The 24,215-nt window shown below is 44.7% G+C and overlaps 1 protein-coding gene across 6 annotated transcripts in view; it reads left to right on the top strand.

Annotated features, from left to right (window-relative positions):
- The window catches only part of LOC100977781 (protein HIRA), a 101,664-nt gene that overhangs the window by 6,765 nt on the left and 70,684 nt on the right, over positions 1–24,215 (top strand). For 3 of the 6 annotated variants that reach the window (XM_034949226.3, XM_034949221.4, XM_034949220.3), the window contains exons 2-5: positions 14,354–14,416; positions 16,544–16,654; positions 17,863–17,953; positions 19,259–19,353. In XM_034949226.3, the coding sequence (XP_034805117.1) occupies positions 16,576–16,654; positions 17,863–17,953; positions 19,259–19,353 (265 nt within the window). In that variant the 5' untranslated portion in view covers positions 14,354–14,416; positions 16,544–16,575. Of the gene's footprint in view, positions 1–4,287; positions 4,792–14,353; positions 14,417–16,543; positions 16,655–16,729; positions 16,864–17,862; positions 17,954–19,258; positions 19,354–19,607; positions 19,677–24,215 lie in introns of those variants that run through there. The other 3 variants (XM_055105605.2, XM_034949223.3, XM_055105608.2) reach the window with 3 other exon arrangements.

The raw sequence follows: 24,215 nt of genomic DNA, 5'->3' as shown, positions 1-24,215 counted from the left end.
GGTAAATGCCAAGGATTTGTTGAGGAACAGCCATGTGATGCCATTTTGGCCCTTGAGACTAGGAGGGGACGTCTGCTGGGACCTCCTAGGGAATTAAATAAGAGGAGATGCTTGACAGGCTAGTCTCTTCTGCTGGACTTTACTAGGTCTGCGTGTAAAAGCCAGCTTGGAACAGGGCCGACACTGATGACAGGAGAGGAAGACAGAGGGACACGTCTCTTTAAGTTGCTAAATTAATGCACCCTGAAGCTGACCTATCTCAGGACTTGTTATATACGATAGAAGATTACCCTCGAAATTCTCTATGACTTGCAGCATTACAGTTCACAGATGGAAACTTAGGCTGAGTGAGATGAGGTGACCCCCTGGCACCAAGATTCCACTAGATGTGATGGAGATGTGTTGAGAGTCACACTTAGACTCCAGCCCAAGCCCAGACTTACTCTTTCTAATTTGCTAAGCACTGGTCTCTGTGCTGAGGCTGGCCACTCTGTCCTGGAGAGCTTCAGGCCCATTTCCTCCTCAGAAGGACAGCTTTCAGAAACCACGTGGTACAGCATGGGACCAGGAGTCTGGTCCCTGGAGCTTGTCCTCTGACTGCTTCTTTAGCCATTCTGAGTGCCTTGGGGCTTCTAACCTGGTAGGTTTCTCTTGAAATGTGCTTGGTGAGCCTTCTCTGGCATTTGGTTTTCAAGAATTCTCTGGTTGTGGGGTATCGAGAATGTTTTCAGTGAGAAGCAGAAGGGAGAGGTCTGTGCCCCAGCCTTGGACTTTGGGTCTTCCCCATTGGCTGATTGGTCCAACTAGGTCATGTGCCCTCTCTTGCATCAATCATCGTTGCCTACTGGTTTACATAACGGGCAGAGTGGATATCTGAATAAAACTGGAGTTCTATTAGACACCTCCCCGGGGGAGCATATGCTCCTGGAAAACAGACTTTGTCTTTGCTCATGCCCTTTTCCCAGGGCCAGGAATGGTACTTGGTACACACCATAGTAGTCACTCAGTAAATGTTGAAGGAGTGCTGAGTGCTGGAAGTTGGTGATGGAAAGTGGCTGATGGATGCGCAGCTAACAGTGTCTGTTGTCCTTGGCTGGTAAAGTTGATGTACTGCAAATAAACTTCTTGTTCATCCTGGCTGGCTCTTTCTAGTGGAATCTGCTGGCAATTCCAATGATGAGAGGAAACACTCTGCCCAAGCCTTACCCAAGGAGTTCATTTACATGATTCTGTCTTCTAGAGCCTTCCATTTTAGGAAAGGAAGTGGACGAAACAGATAGCAAATGGTTTTAAAACACTCCTGGCAAAAAGAAAACCCATTTAGATTAACATTTGTTGCTCCTAAAAGCATTATCTGCCTCAATGCATTAACAAACCTAGGGTAGGCCAATTCCCTGGGAGGCTACCCTGGCAAAAGCCACTGTGGTGAAGACCAGACAGAAGGGACAGCAGGCCTTATTTGAGGTCCAGGGATAGACCTACGTTGGAGCAGACTCCAGGTCTGCTGCATCCTCTAACAGAAGGTCTCACATGGAAAAAATACTTGATAAATTCACTGCTGTTTTAAGAGCTGAAAATGTGTGTGTGTGTCTGTGTGTGTGTGTGTGTGTGTGTGTGTGTGTATGCATGTGTGTGAGTCAGTGTGTGTATGTTTTCAGCTCTTAAAACAGCAGTGAACCAAGCAGCATGCCAGGCTCTTGAGGAGCAGCCTGTTATGCATCCTGGCCAGTGAGACTGGGATGGGATCTGCTGGGGGTTTCCTGTGTAAGTGGAAAAGAGGAGATGTGGGAGGGGAGCTTCCTGGTGAGACACATAGCGGAATCACAAACAAGATCCTGTGAATTGGAGAAACAGCAGACTTAGAGATGAGGAATGCTGAGGCAGAGGCGGGGGATAGACGGGTTTAAGTGGGATGCTTTGGCAAAGCCTGAGTGAAAAGGTAACATTTGAGCAAAGGCCTTGTTGCAGGAGTCAGATTCTGAGCTGCAGATTTTTGCATGCAGGATTATTGGGGAGGGCTCTCGGGATCCACACCATTGAAGGAGTGAAGGAAGCAGCACCAGACAGAGGGAGAAGGCAAGCTATGATGTAAGCACAGAGAAAGCCGCAGCCAGCCCTGCTGGGAGTTCTGTAGCTGGGGAGGCCCTTCAGAATTGTCCTGGATTGGGGTGGGAGACCAGGGCCCTTTACTCCCGTGTCCACAGCCTGGATATAGGCTCTTTTGGAAAGGAGACCTGACCCTGCCAAAAGAGTGCTTCCACTGAGGGCAGGTCCGACCTGGAGGAAGACTACAGGGAGCTGTTGGGGCTGCCAACACTCCACAGATAGCTATGGGAGTGTGCTTTAGTCCCTGGAGGATAGGGACCTGGGCATGATACCACAGCATTCGCTGCAGGCCTGATGGAGATGAGGAAGGTGCCATCTGAGGGAAGAGCATTCCAGGCAGAAAGAAGAGCTGGAACTTGCCTGGAGGGTTTGAGCAGTAGCACAGATGTCACTGTGGTTGGAGCAAGGCAAGGGCTGTGAGAGAGGAGGCCAGAGAGTGAATAGCAGACTGATTGGGAGAGCCTAGTAGGCTACGAGAAGGCCTTGATTCTCACTGCAAGGGGAGCAGAGGACTCCTGTGATCTGACGTGAGTTTTAGAGATCTTTCTGACTGCTACGTGGAGACTAGATTGGTTGTGGGGGACCAGAGGGAGGGAGGAGCCAGGAGACCAGTTATAATGCCAACTACTGGTAGTAATCCAAGCAAGAGATGGTGTGGATCAGGATGGTGATGGCTGTGATGGCAAGAAAAAGTTGGAGCTGGTGGGGGAGACTCTGTGTGTGTGTGTGTTTATGTAATACATTACATGTATATATGTGTTTATATGTATATGTAATATATATGTATATATATATGTGTATGTGTGTGTGTGTGCGTGTGTGTGTGTGTGTGTATATATATAAACACATTCTTTTCAGGTATAAATAAAATGTCCAGACCTTAAATGTATAATGTGTTGACTTTTGACAAGTTAATATACTTTGTAACCTGTTCCCTGATAAAGTTAAGGAACATTTGCATCTCTCCAGAAAGTTTGGGTTATGGGTATGTTGGGAAGGTAGGGTCAAATATGGGGTATGAGATAAGATAGAACAGGCCGGGCATGGTGGCTCACACCTGTAATCCCAGCACTTTGGGAGGCCAAGGCAGGCAGATCACTTGAGGTTAGGAGTTCAAGACCAGTCTGGCCAACATGGCAAAAATGCGTCTCTACTAAAAATACAAAAATTAGCCAGGTGTGGTGGCATGTACCTGTAGTCCCAGCAACTCGGGAGGCCGAGGCAGGAGAATTGCTTGAAACCCAGAGTGGGAGGTTGCAGTGAGCTGAGGTCGCATCACTGCGGTCCAGCCTGGGTGACAGAGCAAGACTCCATCTCATACACACACACACACACAAAAGAGTTAAGAGAGAACAGAAGGATGAGTTCCAGTCTAAGGGCAGAGTTGCTATCTACTGAGCTCAGTAAGACTGTGAAAGAAGTTAGGAAAAATTAGAAAATGCACAAAGGAAAACACATTGTTAAAACTTTTAATGTAGTCTTTCAAACCATTTGGAAAAAAACAACTGGGTGATTTTGTGATTTTAGAAGACACATTTAGTGTATGCACATTATACAAGTGTCTGAATTTTTTTAAGACTTTAGCCAAATCCCCATCAGTCACCATAGCAAATCCAATGTCTTTGGTGTGTAGCCTCCCTTACAGACCTTGCATTGTACAGATAACTGGCATAGCTAAAATGTTGCTGTGCATTTTTTTTTTTTTTGAGACGGAGTTTCGCTTTTGTTGCCCAGGCTGGAGTGCAATGGTGCAACCTCGGCTCACTGCAATCTCTGCCTCCAGGATTCAAGCGTCTCTTGCCTCAGCCTTCCGATTAGCTGGGATTACAGGCACTTGCCACCACACCCAATAAATTTTTTGTATTTTTAGTAGAGATGGGGTTTCACCATGTTGGCCAGGCTGGTTTTGAACTCCTGACCTCAGGTGATCCACCCGCCTCAACCTCCCAAAGTGCTGGGATTACAGGCGTGAGCCACTGCGCCCAGCCTGCTGTGCATTTTTCACTTAAATAGTATTGTAGGTTTGTTGTCTTCTTAATTGTGGTTATTGTTGAGCTAGCAGATTTTTCCCACTATGGAAATGTAGCTTTTAATTTTCTAATGGAAGTAGGTGGAAGGGACTAGATTTATAGGAGTACATTTTGCAGATAACTTTTTGTTGTTAAATTTAAGGGATGTAAGTGCAGTTTTGTTACATGGATATATTGCTTAGTGATGAAGTCTGGGCTTTTAGTGCAACCATCACCTGAATAATATACATTGTACCCTTGCAGATAACTTTTTTTTTTTAAAGACAAGGTCTTACTTTGTCGCTCAGAATGGAGTACAGTGGCATGACCATAGTTCACTGCAGCCTTGAGCTCCTGGGCTCAAGCAGTCCTCCTGTGCAGATACTTTTTAGGGAATACCTCTGTTCTGCAAAATGAGGGGGGAAAGAAGTATTAAGAAACAGAAATGCCTTTCGTCAAAACTTTTTTGTTTTTTGGGGTTTTGTTTGTTTGTTTGTTTGTTGTTTTGGTTTGGTTTTTTTGTTTTTTTTTTTGAGACAGTTTCTTTTTGTTGCCCAGGCTGCAATGCAGTGGCGTGATCATGGCTCACTGCAGCCTCGACCTCCCGAGCTCAATAGATCCTCCCACCTCAGCCTCCTGAGTAGCTGAGACTACAGGCTTGCACCACCACTACTGGGTAATTTTTGTTTTTTGTTTTTAATTTGTAGAGATGGGGTTCACCATGTTGCCTAAAGTGGTCTCGAATTCCTCAGAGCAAGTGATCTGCCTGCCTTGGCCTCCCAAAGTGCTGGGATTACAGGAGTGAGCCACTGCGCCCAATCTCAAAACTTTGTTGATTATATGTTGGCAGATGCTTCAGGAGAAGTGATTAAGGTCTCCTAAATGATATACCTATGACACTTTTCCACTTTAGTTTGTGGCGCGTGCACACACACACACACACACACAATGGTTGTATGGTGCAACAGCTTCCTTCCTGTGCTATGTTTTCAATCTCTTAGGCATCTGACACCTATGAGATGTCATTGTGTCATGCTTACTAAAGAAGATGGGGATAAGTTTTTGTGGTCGAAAGTGGTAGAGATAACAGCAGCAGATGGCTGTGAACCAGCCAAGGGTGTGCTTCCCACCTGCAGGCAGTTGGCGAAATCTGAGTCCCCACAGCAGGAGATCAGGAGCCTGCCTTCCAAAGATTGTTACACCAGTGATACTGAAGGTGTTTGAATGTAGTGCTTCTGTCATGAGCTTTCTCCAGCCATTCAACAGCAACAAGTTTTTATTGTTGTGCCTGTTATGTGCCAAGCCACAGCTCTGGGTCCTGAGGATGAATTAGTGAATAAAACAGACAAAAGAGCTGATCTACTTACTGGAGTTTACATTCTAGTGGGCAGAGTAGACAGACATACAATAAAGGAAATTAATATGTAAGAAATTCCTGAGTAAATAAATAGATCAGGACTAAGGGGATTTGTTGTGCCACATTGGGGAAATAATCCTTTAAATTAAAGTTGTTAGAGTAGGCCTCAATGTGAGGGTGACATTGAGCAAAGACCTGAAGGAGGCAAGGAAGAGTCAGTACAAGGCCCAAGATAGGAGCGCATCTGGTACAGTCCAAGAAAAGAGGAAGACCAGCGATGGTGGGGGTTAGTAGGAGATGAGGTCAGAAAAGTCGTGGGGGCGGGGTGGCCATTGTGCAAGGATTGTTGGCCTCTCCTCTCAAGGTCTGGCCTTAACTGTGTTGGGGCAGACAGTGGGTAGAGCAGGTTTCTTGGAAAGATCAGACCGTTATAGAGAAGATCAGGATGAGGTGTCTAGAAGGCAGTCAGCCATAGGAGTTACTTGCATATAAGTCACATTAGTGTGTTTGGCTGATGAGTTTCTCCAGAGGGATTGCTTGTTATAGAGTGTGCATATTGTCACCTGCACATGAAAAGAATCATTTTTATTATGACCTAACCTCTGGTGTTTGGATATTTACCTCTACTGCCTTATATATTAGTACACACACATATATATCGTTTTTTAAAAACAGGCCGTGTGTGTGTGTGTGTGTGTGTGTGTGTGTGTGTGTGTGTGTATGTGTTTATTTCTTATCGAGATGATTATAGATTCACACCGAATTGTATGAAATACTGAGAAGGTACTTCTGGACTTAGTCCAGTTTCTCCCAATGTTAACATTTTGCAAAACTATAGTTGACATTGACATATGCTACCTATTTTTTAAAATTTATTTCCCCAGTTTTGTTTGTACTTATTTGTGCGTGTGTATGTTTAGTTCTATACAATTTTGTCACCTGTGCAGGTTCATGTATCTACCACTGCAGTCGAGATGCTGAACAGTTCCAACAATTTTTATATTTTTTTTATTTTTATTTTTTTGAGACAGAGTCTCGCTCTGTTGCCCAGGCTGGAGTGTGGTGGCGCGATCTCGGCTCACTGCAAGCTCCGCCTCCCAGGTTCATGCCATTCTCCTGCCTCAGCCTCCCGAGTAGCTGGGACTACAGGCACCTGCCACCACCATGCCTGGCAAATTTTTTTTTTGTATTTTTAATAGAGACGGGGTTTCACCGTGTTAGTCAGGATGGTCTCAATCTCCTGACCTCATGATCCACCCGCCTCAGCCTCCCAAAGTGTTGGGATTACAGGTGTGAGCCACTGCACCCCGCCAACAATTTTTATAATTACACCCACCTCCCTCCTACACTCCTCCATTTTATTTATTTTTATTTTTGGTTTTGTTTGGTTTTTATTAGCATTTTAAAAATTGTGGTCAGATATTCACAATATAAAATTTACTATCTTAATCATTTTTAAGTATGTAATTCAGTACTGTCACAATTCACATTATTGTGCAGCCAGTCTCCGGAACATTTTCATCTTGCAAACCTTTATACCAATTAAGCAACAACTCCCTATTTTCCCCTCAACTCAGACGTAGGCAACCACCATTCTACTTTGTGTTTCTATGAATTTGACTATTCATAGATAGCTCATAAAAGTGGAATCCTATGACATTTGTCTTTTTTCACTTACCATAATGTCTTTGAGGTTCATCCACATTGTAGTGTGCATCAGAACTACTTTCCTTTTTAAGGTTAAATAATATTCCATTGTATGGATATATACCATATTTTGTTCATCCATTCATCGGTCAAGGGACACTTGGGTTGCCTCCACCTCTTGGCTGTAGTGAATAGTACTGCTATGAACATGGGTGTACAAATAGCTCTTCAAGACCCTTTCTTTTGGTTATATACCCAGAAGTATAATTGCCAGGTCATATGGTAATTATATTTTTAACAAGAGTTACAATTTCTGTACACCCTCATCAACACTTATTTCCTGAGGTTTTTTGTTAGTAGCCATCTTTTTATTTATTTATTTATTTTGAGACGGAGTCTCACTGTGTCTCCAGGCTGGAGTGCAGTGGCGGGATCTTGGCCCACTGCAGCCTCCGCCTCCCAGGTTCAAGTGATTCTCCTGCCTCAGCCTCCCAAGTAGCTGGGACTACAGGCACACGCTACCATGCCCAGCTAATTTTTGTATTTTTAGTAGAGATGGGGTTTCACCATGTTGGCCAGGATGGTCTTGATCTCTTGACCTCTTGATCCGCCCACCTTAGCCTCTCAAAGTGCTGGATTATAGGCATGAGCCACCGCACTCAGCCGTTAGTAGCCATCTTAATGGATGTGAGGTAATACGTAATTGTGGTTTTGACTTGCATTTCTCTACTGGTTACTGATGTTGACATCTTTTCATGTGCTTGTTGGTTATTTGTGTATCTTTTCTTTTCTTTTCTTTTTTTGAGACAGAGTCTCACACTGTCGCCCAGGCTGGAGTGCAATGGCACGATCTCAGCTCACTGCAACCTCTGCCCCCTGGGTTCAAGTGATTCTCCTGCTTCAGCCTCCAGAGTAGATGGGACTACAGGCACCCACCACCACGCTTGGCTAATTTTTGTAGTTTTAGAAGAGACGGGGTTTCACCATGTTGGCCAGGCTGGTCTTGAATTCTTTACCTCAGGTGATCCACCCACCTCAGCCTCCCAAAGTGCTGGGATTACAGATGTGAGCCATTGCACCGTGCCTCATTTGTATATCTTCTTTGGAGAAATGCCTGTTCAAGTTATTTGCCCAATTTTGAGTCATGTTGTTGAGTTTCAGGATTTCTCTATATATTCTGGACATTAATCCCTTATCAGATATGTAATTTGCAGATATTTCTCCCATTCTATGGGTTGCCTTTTTATTCTGTTGATATTTTCCTTTGATGCACAAAAGTTTTTAATTTTGATAAAGTTCAGTTTATTTTTCTTTTATTGTCTGTGCCTTTAGTCTCATATCTAAGAAATTATTGCCAAATTCATGGTCAGATGCAGTGGTGCACGCCTATAATCCTAGCACTTTGGGACATAAAGGTAGCAGATCGCTTGAGCTCAGGAGTTTGAGACCAGTCTGGGCAACATGGTGAAACCCCATCTCTACAAGAAATACAAAAATTAGCCAGGCGTGGTGGTGCGCACCAGGCGTGGTTGTGCCCTCAGTCCCCAACTACTCAGGAGACTGAGGTGGGAGGGTTGCTTGAGCCTGGAAGGTTGAGGCTGCAGTGGGCCAAGATCATACCACTGCACTCCAGCCTGGGTGACAGAATGAGGTGCTGTCTCAAAAAAAAAAAAAAAGAAAGAAAAAAGAAAAAGAAATTACTGCCAAATCCAATCTTGTGAAGCTTTTCCCCTGTGTTTCCTTCTAAGATATATATGCAGGTCTTTGATCCATTTTGAGTTAATTGTATATGGTATGAGATAGGGATCCAACTTCATTCTTTTGCATGTGCAGTTTTCGCAGCACCATTTGTAAAAGAGACTGTTCTTTCCCCATTGAATGGTCTTGGCCCCTTGTCAAAATCATTTGACCATATACACAACAGTTTATTTCTGGGCTCTGTATTCTGTTGTTCTAGGTGTCTGTCTATGCCTGTACTTCACTGTTCTGATTACTGTAGCTTTGTAGTAAGTTTTGAAATAAGGAAATGCGAGATCCTCAACTTTATACTTTTTGAAGATTCTTTTGACTGTTCAGGGTCCCTTAAGATTCCATGTGAATTTTGGGATCGATTTTTTTTTTTTTATTTCTGCAGAAAGTACCATTGGGATTTTCATAGGGATTGCATTAAGCCTACAAATCACTTTTAGGAGTTTTGACATCTTTTTTTTTTTGAGACGGAGTTTCACTCTTGTTGCCCAGGCTGGAGTGCAATGGCACAAAATTGGCTCACTGCAACCTCCACCTCCCGGGTTCAAGCAATTCTCCTGCCTCAGCCTCCCAAGTAGCTGGGATTATAGGCATGTGCTACCATGTCCGGCCAATTTTTGTATTTTTAGTAGAGACAGGGTTTCTCCATGTTGATCAGGCTGGTCTTGGACTCCCAACCTCATGTGATCCACCCACCTCAGCCTCCCAAAGTGCTGGGATTACAGGCATGAGCCACTGTGCCCAGCCTAACATCTTAAAGTTATTAAATCTTCTAGTCCATGAGTACATATATAATGTTTTTTCATTTATTTGTGTCTTTGATTTCCTTCAGCAATGTTTTATATTTTGTAGTTTCAGTGTACAAGTCTTTCGCCTCCTGGGCTAAGTTTATTCCTACAAATTTTATTCATTTTGATTCTGTTGTAAATTGAATTGTTTTCTTAATTTCCCTTTCAGATTGTTCATTGTTGGTGTATAGAAATGCAGATGACTTTTGTTTGTTGATTTTGTATCCTGCAACTTTGCTGAATTCATTATTAGCACTAATAGTTTTTCTGTGGAATTTTTAGGGTTTTCTACATTTAAGATTATGTTGTTTGTAGCTGGGCGGGGTGGCTCAAGCCTGTAATTCCAGCACTTTTTAGCCAGGCATGGTGGCACACACCTATAGTCCCAGCTACTCGGGAGGCTGAGGCAGGAGAATCGCTTGAACTTGGGAGGTAGAGGTTGCAGTGAGCTGAGATTGCATTACTGCACTCCAGCCTGGGTGACAGAGTGAGATTTCGTCTCAAAATAAATAAATAAATAAATAAATAAATAAATAAATAAAGTTTGTGTTGTTTGCACCCACCTTATATATTTTTTGTTTTGTTTTGTTTCTTGAGACAGTCTCACTCTGTCACCCAGGCTGGAGTGCAATGGTGCGCCTGTTGGTCAGGCTGGTCTCAAACTCCTGACCTCAAGTGATCTACCTGCCTTGGCCTCCCAAAGTGCTGGGATTACCGGCGTGAGCCACCATGACCGGCCCCACCTTATATTTTAGTATTGTTCTGTAACTGTTTCATTTAATAAATGTTTCAAACATTTTCTTATTTTTAATTCTAAATTTGTCAACATTGGTTAAAACCAAGTTCTATTGGGCAGTGCAGGAAGTGTTCCCAGGAGCAACATTCACTGGGCAAAAGCCTCAACTTTCCCAAGCTTCATTCCAAAAGGACATATGCACATGTGTTCCAGTCAGCTCTACCCAATGAACTATCAGAACATAAAAGCCCAGAGACTTTTTGGAGCCAAACCAAAGGTCTGTGGGACTGCTGAGAAGGAAGGGCCAGCAGCTCTCCATTGTGCCCTCTCTGCTTTGCCTCTGGCCACCTCTCTGTGCTCAGAGTTTAAGTTCCCATGTTTAGTCCTCTTCTAGGAATCTTTCCCCTAGTGTGAAGGAGGGTACGATTCTACCTGAGCATGCCCTGTCATAATCCCAGCTTCCTTAATGTATTCTTTATTCCCTGCCAGGTGGAAAGCATTTGTGCTGCTCTTGTCAAATCAGCAAATCCCCAGACAGTAGACAGTGGCTGACTATATTGGCTGTGTATTGGGTGTGCAGGGACAACATTCTGATCTGGGGTTAATCTAAGGATAGGTGATTGCTTGGTGTCTCTGGAGTCTAGGGTGTGTTAATTTGTCTTTTCTTTCTGTCTCTATTACAAAGAAAGGCCAGACACTGGAGGTAGTTGGGAACTCATCTTTGTCATCATCATGCTGTGCCACAGGAAGAGTTGTCTAACTAGCTCAGCCAGAAGGTCCCTTTCCTCAGCTCCACCTCAGAGAGCCCTTTAGAAGAGGTTCATTCCCGGCCGGGTACGGTGGCCGGGATTACCCCTGTAATCCCAGCACTTTGGGAGGCTGAGGTGGTCGGATCATGAGGTCAGGAGATCGAGACCATCCTGGCTAACATGGTGAAACCCTGTTTCTACTAAAAATACAAAAATTAGCCGGGCCTGGTGGCAGGCACCTGTAGTCCCAGCTATTCAGGAGGCTGAGGCAGGAGAATGGCGTGAACCTGGGAGATGGAGCTTGCAGTGAGTGGAGATCACGCCACTGCACTCTAGCCTGGGCGACAGAGCGAAACTCTGTCTATAAATAAATAAATAAATAAATAAATAAATAAAGAGTTTCATTCCCACTAATGGAATGTGAGTGACTGCTTTCCTTGGGATGGAAAGGCCTAGTGCTGTAAGGAGGCGGGGAGCCAGCACTGCGCTGGTATCTGTGTAGGTCCCCTACCATATTTCATCTAATCTGCACAGCACTAGGAAAGGAAACCTGGTGCCAATGAACCAGGCACGCCTTCTCAAAATAATAAAATAAAAAAAAAATAAAATCTCAAGGCTTTGTAGCTGGGTAAGTGGCAGGGCTGAAGATTCAGCCCATGATGTTTAATGCCAAAACCCAAACTTGTTGCCAGCCTCCATCCCTGCCTTCCCCTGGAGCCTTGAGGCCCCCACCCCCATTTTCCACACTGCTATTGTGGAGCCAGAATGTGAATCTGACCTTGGCATTACCCTGCCTTGAAAGTACCTTTAGAGAAATGTCTCAGCTCCTTACTGATGCTTGCTGAGCCATCTCTGTCTCCTCTTCTTTCTCACACTCTCTACCTGCAGTCTGCTCTGCAACATTACATCAGCCTATTTCTTGATTCCATGCTGTGCGTCCCCTCAGCCTGAAAACCCTCTCCTTCACCCGATCTTCTGGCTAACTCTTACTCAACCCTTGGGACCCAATTCAGTTATTATTTCTGCAGGAAGCCCGAGGCTGAGTCAGGTGGCTTTCTGCTTGTGAAGTGTCCATCAGTGGACATCTTACTAGGGGAGTTTGTATGATTATGTATCTTTACTTTCTCATTGCTTAGCCTAATGCCTGGCACATAGTAGAAATCTGCAAACAGAGACTGAGTGAGAAAACATGCAGTTGATGCTGTGAGTGGGCATGATCTAAAGCGCATGGGCTGTAATTGGTTACTTGTGCAGCTGAGCCCTCAGCACGGCCTGGCTCAGCCTGTATGTGCTCTTGGGTAGTCAGGGGAACTGTGACTTGCAGGTAAGGGTTTCTGGTGTGCTTCTTGAGGGGACTGATGTAATACAATGTCTCACAGACTTATGGAACTGAAAAGCACTCCAAGGGGAGGGGAATGTTCCGCCCTGATTGCCTGTCAAGACCAAAGCTGTCAGCTAGAACAGTTTTTGTTAAAATGACAAATGCCCAGCTCAAGCTGGCTTAAGCAGAAAAGCAAATGAATTGGCATTTTGGTTTATCTCTTATATGACAAACCCCTAAATTTGCTGGCTTAAACCAATAACAGTTTTATTATTTGCTCATAATTCTGCAGCTTGTCAGGACTTAGCAGGTTCAGCTCATCTTGGCTCTATGGAATCTGCTGGGATGGCTCGAATAGCTTGGGGATAGAACACCTCACCAGGCCTGTGTCTGTGGCCTTGATTCTCACTTGTCCGGGCTCTTTGATGCTCTACATGTGGCCAGCTTGGGCCTCTTCAAAACATGGTGGTCTCAGGGTACTTGGACTTCTCACATGACAACTAGGTTTCTCCAGAGAGCCAAAGTTGAACTGCTAGACTCTTAAGGCCTACACCTGGAACTGGAGCAACATTGCTTCTGTCATTTCCCTTTGGTTAAAACGGGTCCCAGGTGTTTCAGATAAGGGATACTCAACCTATACTACATAGTGACCAGTAAGAAGGAAAGTGTATTTTCTCTCAAGTTCATGCTTGATTTGACTACATGGCTGCGGCTCTCCACAGCTGGGTGCTGCCTGGGTCCCATGCTGGGCAGTGCCTTTTGGGCACCAGCATTTAATTTTCACACTTGCATGGGAGCCCTGGCAGGACTTCACAGTTAGGCAGCCACTGCCTGCCCACACACTCCTGATCCCAGTACTTGCTGAGTGATTCTAGGGCTGGTGACTCTGGTACTGTGTCCACATTGCCTCCTCTTGGGTGACAGAGACAGAACATGTTCAATTAAGAGACTCTTGGCAACAGCCCATCTATATCAGCAATTGTTGATGCTCAGATCATTGTCATGTATCTCCTTTGTCAATGAACAAATACTACTGCGCTACTGTGCACTGGGTACTGTGCTAGAGGCTGAAGATGTGATGAACTCAACAGCAACTGACATGCCACTTGTAGCTCTTAAACCTTTGTCCTAGAAGCAGGGAGCTGGACAAATGCCCACCAGGCGTGAGTGCCTTCTATGGTCTGCTGGGTTTCAAGCTCCTACAGTGCTTTTGCCAGTCTGATCCACCCACCCAGCCAGCCAGCTAGCTTCATGGGATCCTAGTGCAAGCCTAGGCCCATACTGGGCTCTTTGGGGCTTCTAAGAACTAATAGCCACAGTCCTTTCTCCTGGAGGAATTGAACAGCTAATTTAACATAGAGTACAAACTGTGAAGGAGGTTCAGCCAGAGGAGATGCTGAGATGGCAGACGGTATGGGAACTTCACAGCACAAACAAAAGAGGGCTGTTTGGAAGCAGAAGTATGACAAGCGAAGCAATGCTCCTTGGTTGCAGCCAGCGCTGGTCCTGCTCAGCTGTCAGCCAGAAAATACAAATAGTACTCCTTCTGTCTAGGCTGCCAGTCAAGTGCAGATCCATACAATAGGGAGATGTCTGGAGTTACAGCTGTGTGCCCTTTTCACTAAGTACCTGAGACTCAGAACTTCAATCATGAACAGCTCATAGCCATTACAAACACACATCCCTACAAGATGGCAGACAAATGCCCAGGCATCCTATGGGCTCAGCCATTCTCAGTGATGGAATGCTTTCTCCCACTGTTGGACTTTCAGTTGTCTGATGTTTGGAGAATCTTGTAGCAGTTTAGACTTTAACTGAATCTGTTGAGTTTGATACACTTCAATGAATAAAAGCCAATTTAGATACTGTATTTTTTTTTCTTTGTTTCCAGGCAAGCCGATTTTTTCAGTTGATATTCACCCTGACGGGACCAAGTTCGCAACTGGAGGACAAGGTATGTTTATGGAATAAAGAAAGGGAAAGCTTAACAGCCCTGCCACCTTGCTCTTCTCCTGCTGTCCATTTAGCTGTAGAGGGAATACTTGCTATTTTTCAGGATGGATGCAACGCTGTTTAAAATGTACAGTTATAATGTGTTATCTGAATGAATAAAATCAAAATCCTTTTATGGCTTTAGTGTGCTCTCTGTAAGTATTTTGGCAGCGGATGTATCATTCTAATTTCTGTTTATTGAGTTAATATTAAAATCAGTTTGTATCCCCAAACTTGTAGAGCATCGAGAGTGGTAGGTGGTCCAGTGGGCAAAGCCCAGCCCCAGAGGCAAGGGCTCTGTCAGCATTTTTCTCATCTGAAAAAAGGGAATGAGGGTGGTTTAAGCTTCTAAAGCAATCGTGTAGTTATTAGGCCCATTTTCTCGTCAAAGGAATTCAGTTAGGTTAAAGAGAAAGCACACTGTGGGCAAGTAAGAAAGCCCACACCATTTGAAACTGTTATTGGTAGTATTGCCCTTATGCTTCAGCCAGCATCTTTTGCAATGTTGCATGGTTCTATTTGGAAGGACAGAGCTGTTCTTCATGCCACAATACCAAGATGTATATATAGTGACACAATGTAGCATTCCACAGAGCCCAGCCCTCTGTCATCTTTACCCCAGAGCGGGGCCTCCCTCCAACCAGGCCTCCCCAGGCAGCACTTAGAGAGTGCCTTTGTGAGCTCTAGGTCCTCAGGCCAGGTGCTGCAGGGTGGGTTTCCAGCAGATGCTTCCACCCAGAATCAAGGAGCTGGAAGGGAGTGTAGGGAAGCTGTGGGCAGGGAAGCCTTTCTCTCCTTCCATGCTGTGGACTGCACCCGAGAGGAGGAGGTGCAGCACATGAGAGAGAACACATGGACTTAGCTGAAGGAATCAGAGGGTTCGCACCTGTACCCAGAAGACACACATTTTGCCACCTTGGTCCAGCAGAGATGTTTTGGAAATACTTTTACATATTGGCCAAGAGGCAGTTTCAAACATGCTTTATGGTAATTTTGGCATGTTCATTGGATTTGGCCCCATTATAATAGGAAAATTAAGTGAGGGGCTAAACTTTGTTAGATATCAGTGATGGAAAGCTTAGAAATCATTACTAAAGCTGGGCACGGTGGCTCACGCCTGTGATTTCAGCACTTTGGGAGGCCAAGGCAGGCGAATCATCTGAGGGCAGGAGTTCGAATCAGCCTGGCCAACATGGTGAAACCCCGTCTCTACTAAAAATACAAAAATTAGCTAGGTGTCATGGTGTTCGCCTGTAATCCCAGCTAGTCGGGAGACTGAGATAGGAGAATCGCTGGAACCTGCGAGGCGGAGGTTGCAGTGAGCCGAGATCGTGCCACTGCACTCCAGCCTGGGAGACAGAGCGAGACTCCATCTCAAAAAAAAAAAAAGAAAGAAAAGAAATCATTACTAAAAGGCATGGGTATATTTTTTAGCCGAGCAATACATCAACTCATGACCACGGGAGCCCTAAATCCCCTCTTTTGGTTGGTCTCTCGTCTGTAGGTAACTGCAAAGGGTGGATAACAAGATAATGAGCCATTTTTCCTGTGTTCAGGGTACATTTGGGTCTCAAAACAGTCGGCTCTGGAACAGCCTAAATTCCAGGCAGCACCTGGAAGGGGAGGGAAACCCCACTAGGGTGTGCTTTTCTGTTTGCTTTTTAGGGTGTACACAGAACAGAAAAGGTCTTATGACATTGACTTTCCCTTCTCCTCATTTCACAGATGAGGAGTCAAGGAGTCGGAGTCTAGGTGCTGGGCAGGGATGAAGACCTTTTAGGGACCCCTGGTGGATCCGTGTTAGAGGCCAGATCAGAGCTTAGTTCCCTCCTGATTGCTAGTCTAAAGTTCTTTTTGTAAAGTCAGGTTGACTTCTGCTGACTGCTAAGTCCGCTCCGTTTTGTCCCCATGAGTACTTATCATCTTTTCTGTAACTTAAATTAGTAATTTAAATTCAGTCTCCTTAGATCTAGTTAATTATTGTTTATGGAAGCTAAGTGAGGACTTCTCCTAATTTAATTTGACATTAAATATTAATATCAAATTTCTACTCCTTGCACATTCAGCCATTTCTGCTCCTTCATTCCAGGGCAGGATTCTGGGAAGGTTGTGATCTGGAATATGTCTCCAGTCCTCCAGGAGGATGACGAGAAGGATGAAAATATTCCCAAGATGCTTTGCCAGATGGACAATCACTTAGGTATTACAGAGTGGCCCTTTGCAGGCTTTGCGTGTTGGCAGAGTGCCCAAGGTTAGCACATGTGTTTGTAATTAGAAAGATAAGGCCCCGTGCGGCGGTAACTCCCCTCGGCCTGCTGTCTGAAGGCACAGATGTTGGCTGCACACCTGGGTGAGTTATTCAGCAGAAGACTCGGCCCGCCCACAGAACCATCTTTGGACAGTCTGCAGGTACCTCTGGTGATTTCCTGCTCATGAGTCGTTACTGCCTGATTCCATGGGGCTTTGGGGCCAGCGACCTGGACACAGTAGGGTTCTGGGGAAGGGTGCGCAAGAGACAATTTGCCAAAACATCTCAGGTTGGCACTGCGTCACTCTGAGGCTCTCTGCCAGGACCCTTTTGGCCATCAGATAGTGTGATGGTTTCCTTTCCTGCTGTAGTGCCTTAGTTTCCCACCCCTGAGATGCTTAATGAACAGTCACTGGCCTTTGGACATCAGCTCCTTCCTTTACTCTGTGTGTTCTTGTCCTCTCAACATGCCTCTCAGTGTCTTCGGACCTGGAGCATGTTACTCACGGGCCATGTGGGGGCTACAACTTTGATAGCCATCTTTCAGGTCTTCCAAAGGCCAAGTTGTGAGTGCTCTTGGAGGCTCTGGCCCATCAGGGGCCTGGGGGAATTTCTGCTGATCTTAGCTTATAAGCGCAGAGTCAGTCAATCTGCAGTGCTGGCGAGTTTGGAAAATCCGAATGTGACAGTGCTGGCTCTGACAGATGAGATGAAGTCAGAGTTTTATACTGTAACAGACTGTTCATCTGAAAAATCTAGAAAAAGCATCTGACCCTTTTTAGCACGTACTCTTTTTTTGAGAATAATCTCTACTCAGAAATATGTCTCATTAATAGATGACCCTTTTGAAATAATGAGATTTGGTTATCATTTTTTGATTTTCTTGGAAAGAAGCCTTCTATTGACTATGTCATTCAGCACTAACGATTCTGAGATAATGTATATTTTTCCCCCTCCAGACTGTTCTGGTAATTTGTTTTTATAGCACAAGTAGGTTAGTGCTTAAACTGAATTGTTTTTCTGGGGCTCTCACACAGTAGATGCCTTAAATAGATTAGATAGATTAGATTTTATAAACCCTTTACATCTTGCCAAACTCTACATAAAGCAAATGGGCATGACTACTGGATTTTCATCACCTTATTTTTTTTTCTTCCCAGCATGTGTGAACTGTGTGCGGTGGTCAAACAGTGGGATGTATTTAGCTTCTGGGGGAGATGACAAACTGATTATGGTGTGGAAGCGGGCTACGTAAGCATCATTTTCCTTTCTTCACATTTTATTTTTAGAAGCTGCTTTGCTGGTCTTTATCAAAGTCACCTTTCCCTACCCTGTCACTGAAGTTCCCATAGCCCTGACCTCATAAGTAGTAGAAAGTGCATGTAGGTCAGGAGCAGGTGGAGCCTGACCAGGAATTCAGGAGACCTGGTCAGCTGCCCCCTCACAGGACAGCAGGCTCTCACCTGAAAAGGAAAGTCTGATCTCTTCTAGTGCCGATGTGGGTGGGGCTTCGTTGCTTTTGTTTTTTCAAGTGAAATTTCACATGGAAGCCCAATATACAAAATGGTTAAAAGTCAGGGTGCTCTGGTTCTTGCCCAGGATCTGGGGCAGGGGATCCAGAGTCCAGCCTCTTTGCCATTACTTTATTCTCTGTTGGTCCCCACCTGGGGCAGCCTCTGCTCTACTCTCAAAAGGAGCTAACCATCACCTGGAAAACTATTGCTCCCAGGTCTCTGGGCCAGTCAGTCTGGGGCACCAGACCCTGCACCATTGGTCACCAAGCGTGGCCCTGTGGCTGTGGCTTCAAGAGCAGAGGCAGAGGCTGTCTCTTCAGCCTACTTGGCTATCTCAGCACACTCTCTTTCTGTGGATTTGTGATGAGCTCTACAAGAGCAAAAGGTGTTATCAGAGGCTCTGATCATCGGTGTGTCAGCACTGCCTCCACCAGGCCCCAGGTGATTGATGCTCCTCTGGCTCCTGTGGTGGGGGCTAGTACCTATAGATCGCGTGGTTTCTCTGCCTCAGATGTCAAAGCCATTTGATTCATTGTGAGATGCTTAAAAATAAAATACTGTTGATTTTGCTTCTTTAAATAGCCAACATAAATAACATTTAGTATACAATTTAGAAAACTAAAAATACAAAAGAAAAAATATCCCTCATCACACCACCTAAAGAAAGCTGCAGTTAATATTTTGACATTTTGGGATGTGTGTCCTTCTAATCCATTTTCCATGCATAGATGCTATCCATGTCATGTGGGTTTTTTTCCTTTACATAAGTGATATCATATTGTATGTGATGTCCTGTGGCCTGCTTCTTTCACTTATTGTGAACGTTTTCCCATGCAAGATTTGTAATGGCTGTGTACTATTTCATCAAGTGCATGGATCATAATTCACCTAACCAGCCCCTTTTATTCAACAACCCAGTGCTTTCCAGTTCTTGTTTGTTTTTGCTTTGTTCTGTGTGCCCTGATAAGCTGGCTGCAGGGAGCATTTCTATGCAGTGCCCAGAGCACTCCATGAGTGCCTTTTTGGCCCCTTTCTCACACAGGTACATCGGCCCCAGCACCGTGTTCGGCTCCAGTGGTAAGCTTGCCAATGTGGAGCAGTGGCGGTGTGTCTCTATCCTCCGGAATCATTCAGGCGGTGAGTGGGACTGCCTGTTGGGGTGGGTGGGCCCCTGACACCTGGCTCAGATCAGCAGCACCGCCACGTCCCCTGTGGGACTGTTTGGTCCTTAAAGCAGCCCTATGTCTGGGCTGTCCCACCCCATCACAATCAGTCACACCCTGCCTGTCCCTTAAGATCTGTGCAGTCACCGGGTCCACTACCTGTCTCCAGCTGCATTCAGTCTCCCCACTCTTGCCCTCATGGGGTATATGTTTATATCTTTAATGTAGAACTTCCCACGTTCTGCTGTTTGTCCTGCTGAACAGAATCAGTACCTTCATCAGCGGATCACTAAGTCCGTAAGCACACTTTGTTTATTCCCCAGAAATCAGCTCACAGATGCCCATTGAAAAGTTTCTCAACTTGATCTTGAATATGTTTGCAGTGTTTTAAATAAACTTGGTATGGAAAGAAGCACATTTTATGAATTTAGACTGAGGGGGAAGGTTGCCCATGCACTGTACACTCAGGTGTCAAGGATACCAGGTTGAGTGCAATTTAGACTTGACTTAGGAGTCTTGAGTCCATTTGGTCCAGGAATGGACCAAAGGGTTTTCCAGGCAGGGTGGTACAGCATAAGTGAGAAAGTCTTGGTGTGAATGGGGATTTGGAGGCATTTCACCATGGCTGGATCTTTATAGACAAGGCAGGGAGCAGCACAAAGTGAGGCTGGTCAGGTATGCCAGAGTCGGATCATGGAAAGCTTGTGCTCCCTGTTACTGAGGGAGTCCCTTGTCATGGAAGAGATAGGGAGCCATTAAAAGCTTTGAAGCACAACAGAGAGGTCATTGTGACAGCTCAGTGAAGTGGAGATTCTTCCAGTCGTTTAGATGGACACTGTCAGGGCCTGAGCTAGGCCTGTGATAATTGAGGTAGAGAAGAGGAGATTGATTTGGGAATACTTAGGATAGGGCACAGAGAGGTATGAGATAGATTCTTGGCTGGATGCCTAGATAGTCAGAGGTATCACCTCTGCTGAGACCCTAAGGACAACAGGCTTATGGGGACGGATACCAGTTCAGAATGGGGTTGCCCCTGGCTTGAGGGGTAGGGGAAGAAATGTCAAGAAACCTTCAAATTGAGCCTGGAGCTCTGGGCAAGGACAGGACAGGAGTGAGAGGTGTGGGAGGTGGCATCAGCTATAATCCCTTGTTAGTGTATGCTTAGCAGATTCTCTGTAGACTGTTAAAAGGAGAACAAACCCATCTTGGTGGCGGCCATAGATTGAGTCCACATTTGTGAAAGCTGAAACGGTTAGTGTTGTGTTATTGTTTGATAATTGTGTAATTGGCCCTTACTTGTGTCACAGTACTAACAGTGAAGTCTAGTTGGACTTTTCTGGAACTTGGTGCACATGTCTATGAGGGTGCCCAAGCGTGGGGTAGGCCTCAAGTGAGGACTTTTACAAGGCCCTAACCAGAGCCTTGCATTCTCTTTCCTACCCACCGCCCAGTGGGGCTCCTTTACCAGACAAGTAGAGTTGACCACCTTCAGCTGGGGACCTGACACTCATTACTCACTGGTCCTGGTAGCAGGTGTAGGCAGAACCATTCAAGAAGAAAAATCAATGAAAAGGAGAAGTAAATGAATAAGAAAGAACCGGATCTTTGAAAAGCAAAGTATGAGAAATATATACTTGGTATATTTAATTGGGGGATGGGAAGAAAAAACCTAGACAAAATTAGAGGTTAAAGATCTAGAAAAACATTTAACCCAGACAGAAAAAAATCATCACACAGTACAATATAATGTTTGTACTATTAAGCTAAAGAACAAAATACTAAAAAATAATTTTCTAGAAAATAGGAGCTTTCATAATTGATACCATAGGATTAGGAAAAACTGAACAGAATAGTAACCAATGAAGAAATGAAAGGCTGTCTTCAGAAATGCTTCTTGGTTCTAAATTACTTGTAGGTGCATTGTTTTGAGCTTTTAAGAAAAATTATACAGAACAATAGCAATATTTATAATTGAAAGGAAGATATAAGCCAGGGTTATTGTATCTGGAAAATACAAGAAAACCTAAGAAAAATAATGTAACAAAAGCATAGAATAATATGAATAAAGATAGAAAAATCAGAAACAATACTAGTAAATATAGTAACACTTGAAAGCAGTTACTCATTTATTTATTTATTTACTTGAGACAGAGTCCTGCTCTGTTGCCCAGGCTGGACTGCAGTGTTACGATCTCAGCTCACTGCAACCTCCACCTCCCGGGTTCCAGCTATTCTCCTGCCTCAGCCTCCTGAGTAGCTGGGACTACAGGCACGTGCCACCACACCCGGCCAATTTTTTTTTGTATTTTTAGTAGAGACAGGGTTTCACTGTGTTAGCCAGGATGGTCTTGATCTCCTGACCTCATGATCTGCCTGTCCTGGCCTCCCGAAGTGCTGGGATTACAGGCATGAGTCACCATGCCCGGCCAGAAAACAGTAATTTATTATGATTAAATGTGACTTGTAAGTGTAGTACAAGGGAATCTATTAATATAACTTTACATACTAGGAAGTTAGATAGGAAAAGCTACAGTCATCTTAGGTGTTTTAAAAGGAACATTAGACAATTCAACATCAGTTCCTATTAAAAATGCTTTTTTTAAAATGCCCATAGGAAGATATTTCTTTTTCTTTTTCTTTTTCTTTTTTTGAGACTGTGTCTCACTATGTCACCCAGGCAAAATGCAGTGCTGCAATTACGGCTCACTGCAGCCTTGAACTCCTGGGCTCAGGTGATCCTCTTGCCTCAGCCTCCTGAGTAGCTAGGACTACAGATGTGCATCACCATACCTGGCTGATTTTTTTTATTTTTTGTAGAGATGGGGTTTCACTATGTTGCCCAGGCTGGTCTTGAACTCTTGGGCTCAAGCGATCCTCCCACCTGCATCTTCCAAAGTGCTGGGATTACAGGCATAAGCCACCACACCTGTCCTAAAGCTATTTCCTTAACATGGTAGAGTCCTTAGTCTTTTTCAAACCAGTGGCAAATATTACAGTTCACAGTTAAGCCTGGTTGCAGTTTATATCAAGAAAAGACAATGATGGGTGCTGTCATTTAATTTGTTGCTCTGGAATTTCTGCAACACAGTTAAATAGAAACTGGAAGATAAGGCAAAAAGGAAATGAAGGTGACATTATTTCGTATTAGGAAAAACATAGGGGGATAAAGCTCTTGGAACAAATAAAGCACTGAAAAATACTTAGAACTAATAAAATGAGTCTTTATATTGGCCTCATAACAGAACAATTTTAAATTATTTGTCTTTTGCTACTAATAGCCAATTAGAATATCTAATGATAAAAAGAGAATTATACAGAGTGGGATCAAAAGTTATAAATATCCAGGAATAAGTAATCTTACCAAGAAATGAATTAGATTTCTAAGACTTAAATCACAAACGTTTTAAGATACAAAATGACATTGAGAGATAGAAAATGGCTTCCTAAATTGAAAGGCTAGATGAAATACATTTTTTCCCAAATTAATATTTACTTGTCCACATACCAAACATTTATTGAGTGCCTGCCATGTTCCAGGCACTGTTCTTCTCTCAAGGAGATTTGTTCTTGTAAAAGAGACAGACGAGTGAGTAGTATAGGAGATTTGAAGATGAGCCTAGAAGGCAGAGTCCTGTAAGGAGTTGGAAGATGAGTGCTGGGGGCCAGTGAGGAGATGACATTTGAGGGAAGACTGGACGGCAGTGAGGGGACAGCCAGTGCGAAGGCCTTGGAGCATGGACATGTGCTTACTGTGCCCAGTGAACCCCTGGGAGCTGGGGCGGGGGAGGAGGGTGCGGGAGGCAGTGTGCCTTCGAGACCGTGGCAGAGGCTCTTCTCTGAGCAAGAATATGAAGTCTCCGCAGGGATCTAGGCAGAGGAGTTGAGACCTGTGGCAGCAGTGTGGATTCTACCATGGGGGTCTCAGGGCTGCACTGGGAAGACTAGTAAAGGAGCCGCTCCGAAAAACAAGGGAGAGACAATGGTGGTTTGGAGTCATAACACAGAAGTGGTGAGAAGTGATCAGAGGAGGATTTCCTGGTGCATTGAATATGGGATGTGAGATAAGCAGAGGAGTCAGGATGGCTTCCCGGACTGTGGTCCAAACAGTGGAAAGGATGCAGTGGCTGTAACCTGAAGCAGGAAGTCTGCAGGTGGGACAGAAATGTTTGTTAAGGGAAGTGTTTTCAGAGTTTGGTTTTGGATATGTTAAGTTTGCCAGTGTAAATGGACATACTATGTAGACATTTGGAAATATGAATCTTGGAAATATGAGGTTCTGGGTATGAGCAGAGTCCAAGGATGAGCCTAGGGATTGGAGAGCTGAAACCAGCAAAAGAAGCTAGAAGGAGAGGCCAGTTAAGACAGTGAAAAGAAGCAAGGCATGAGGATCACTTGAGGCCAGTAGCTCAACAGCCTGGGCATCATGGCGAGACCCTGTCTCAGCAACAACAACAAAACAGACAGTGAAGAGAGTATTTGAAGGAGAGGGGAACAGGCAGCGTATTGCTTATTGCTGAGGGGCAAAGTGAAGACCAAGGATAGACTGCTGGGCTTGACAGCACGGAGGGTGCTGGGGGCCTAGGCAAGTGCAATATTCATGTGGTGTCATTGGGCCAAAGGTGTCATTGGAGAGTACTCAAAAAACACTAGGAGAGGAGCTGAGCTTTGTCAGGCATGTGGGAAGATGGAGGAGAAGAAAAAGGGGAGTGGTGGTGGGCTCTCAGCTGGAGGAGAGAGGTAAGGACCAGGTGGTTGGCAAGTGGTGAGGGGACGGCAGCATCAGTAGATCGGAGTTCCTGGTGGCGTGAAAGTGCTGTTGGAGCTGAGGGTGAGCTA

Source organism: Pan paniscus, chromosome 23, assembly GCF_029289425.2.
Source record: "Pan paniscus chromosome 23, NHGRI_mPanPan1-v2.0_pri, whole genome shotgun sequence".
NCBI lineage: Eukaryota > Metazoa > Chordata > Mammalia > Primates > Hominidae > Pan > Pan paniscus.
Note: the sequence above shows the minus strand (reverse complement) of the source record. Positions and strands in the feature narration are given on the sequence as shown.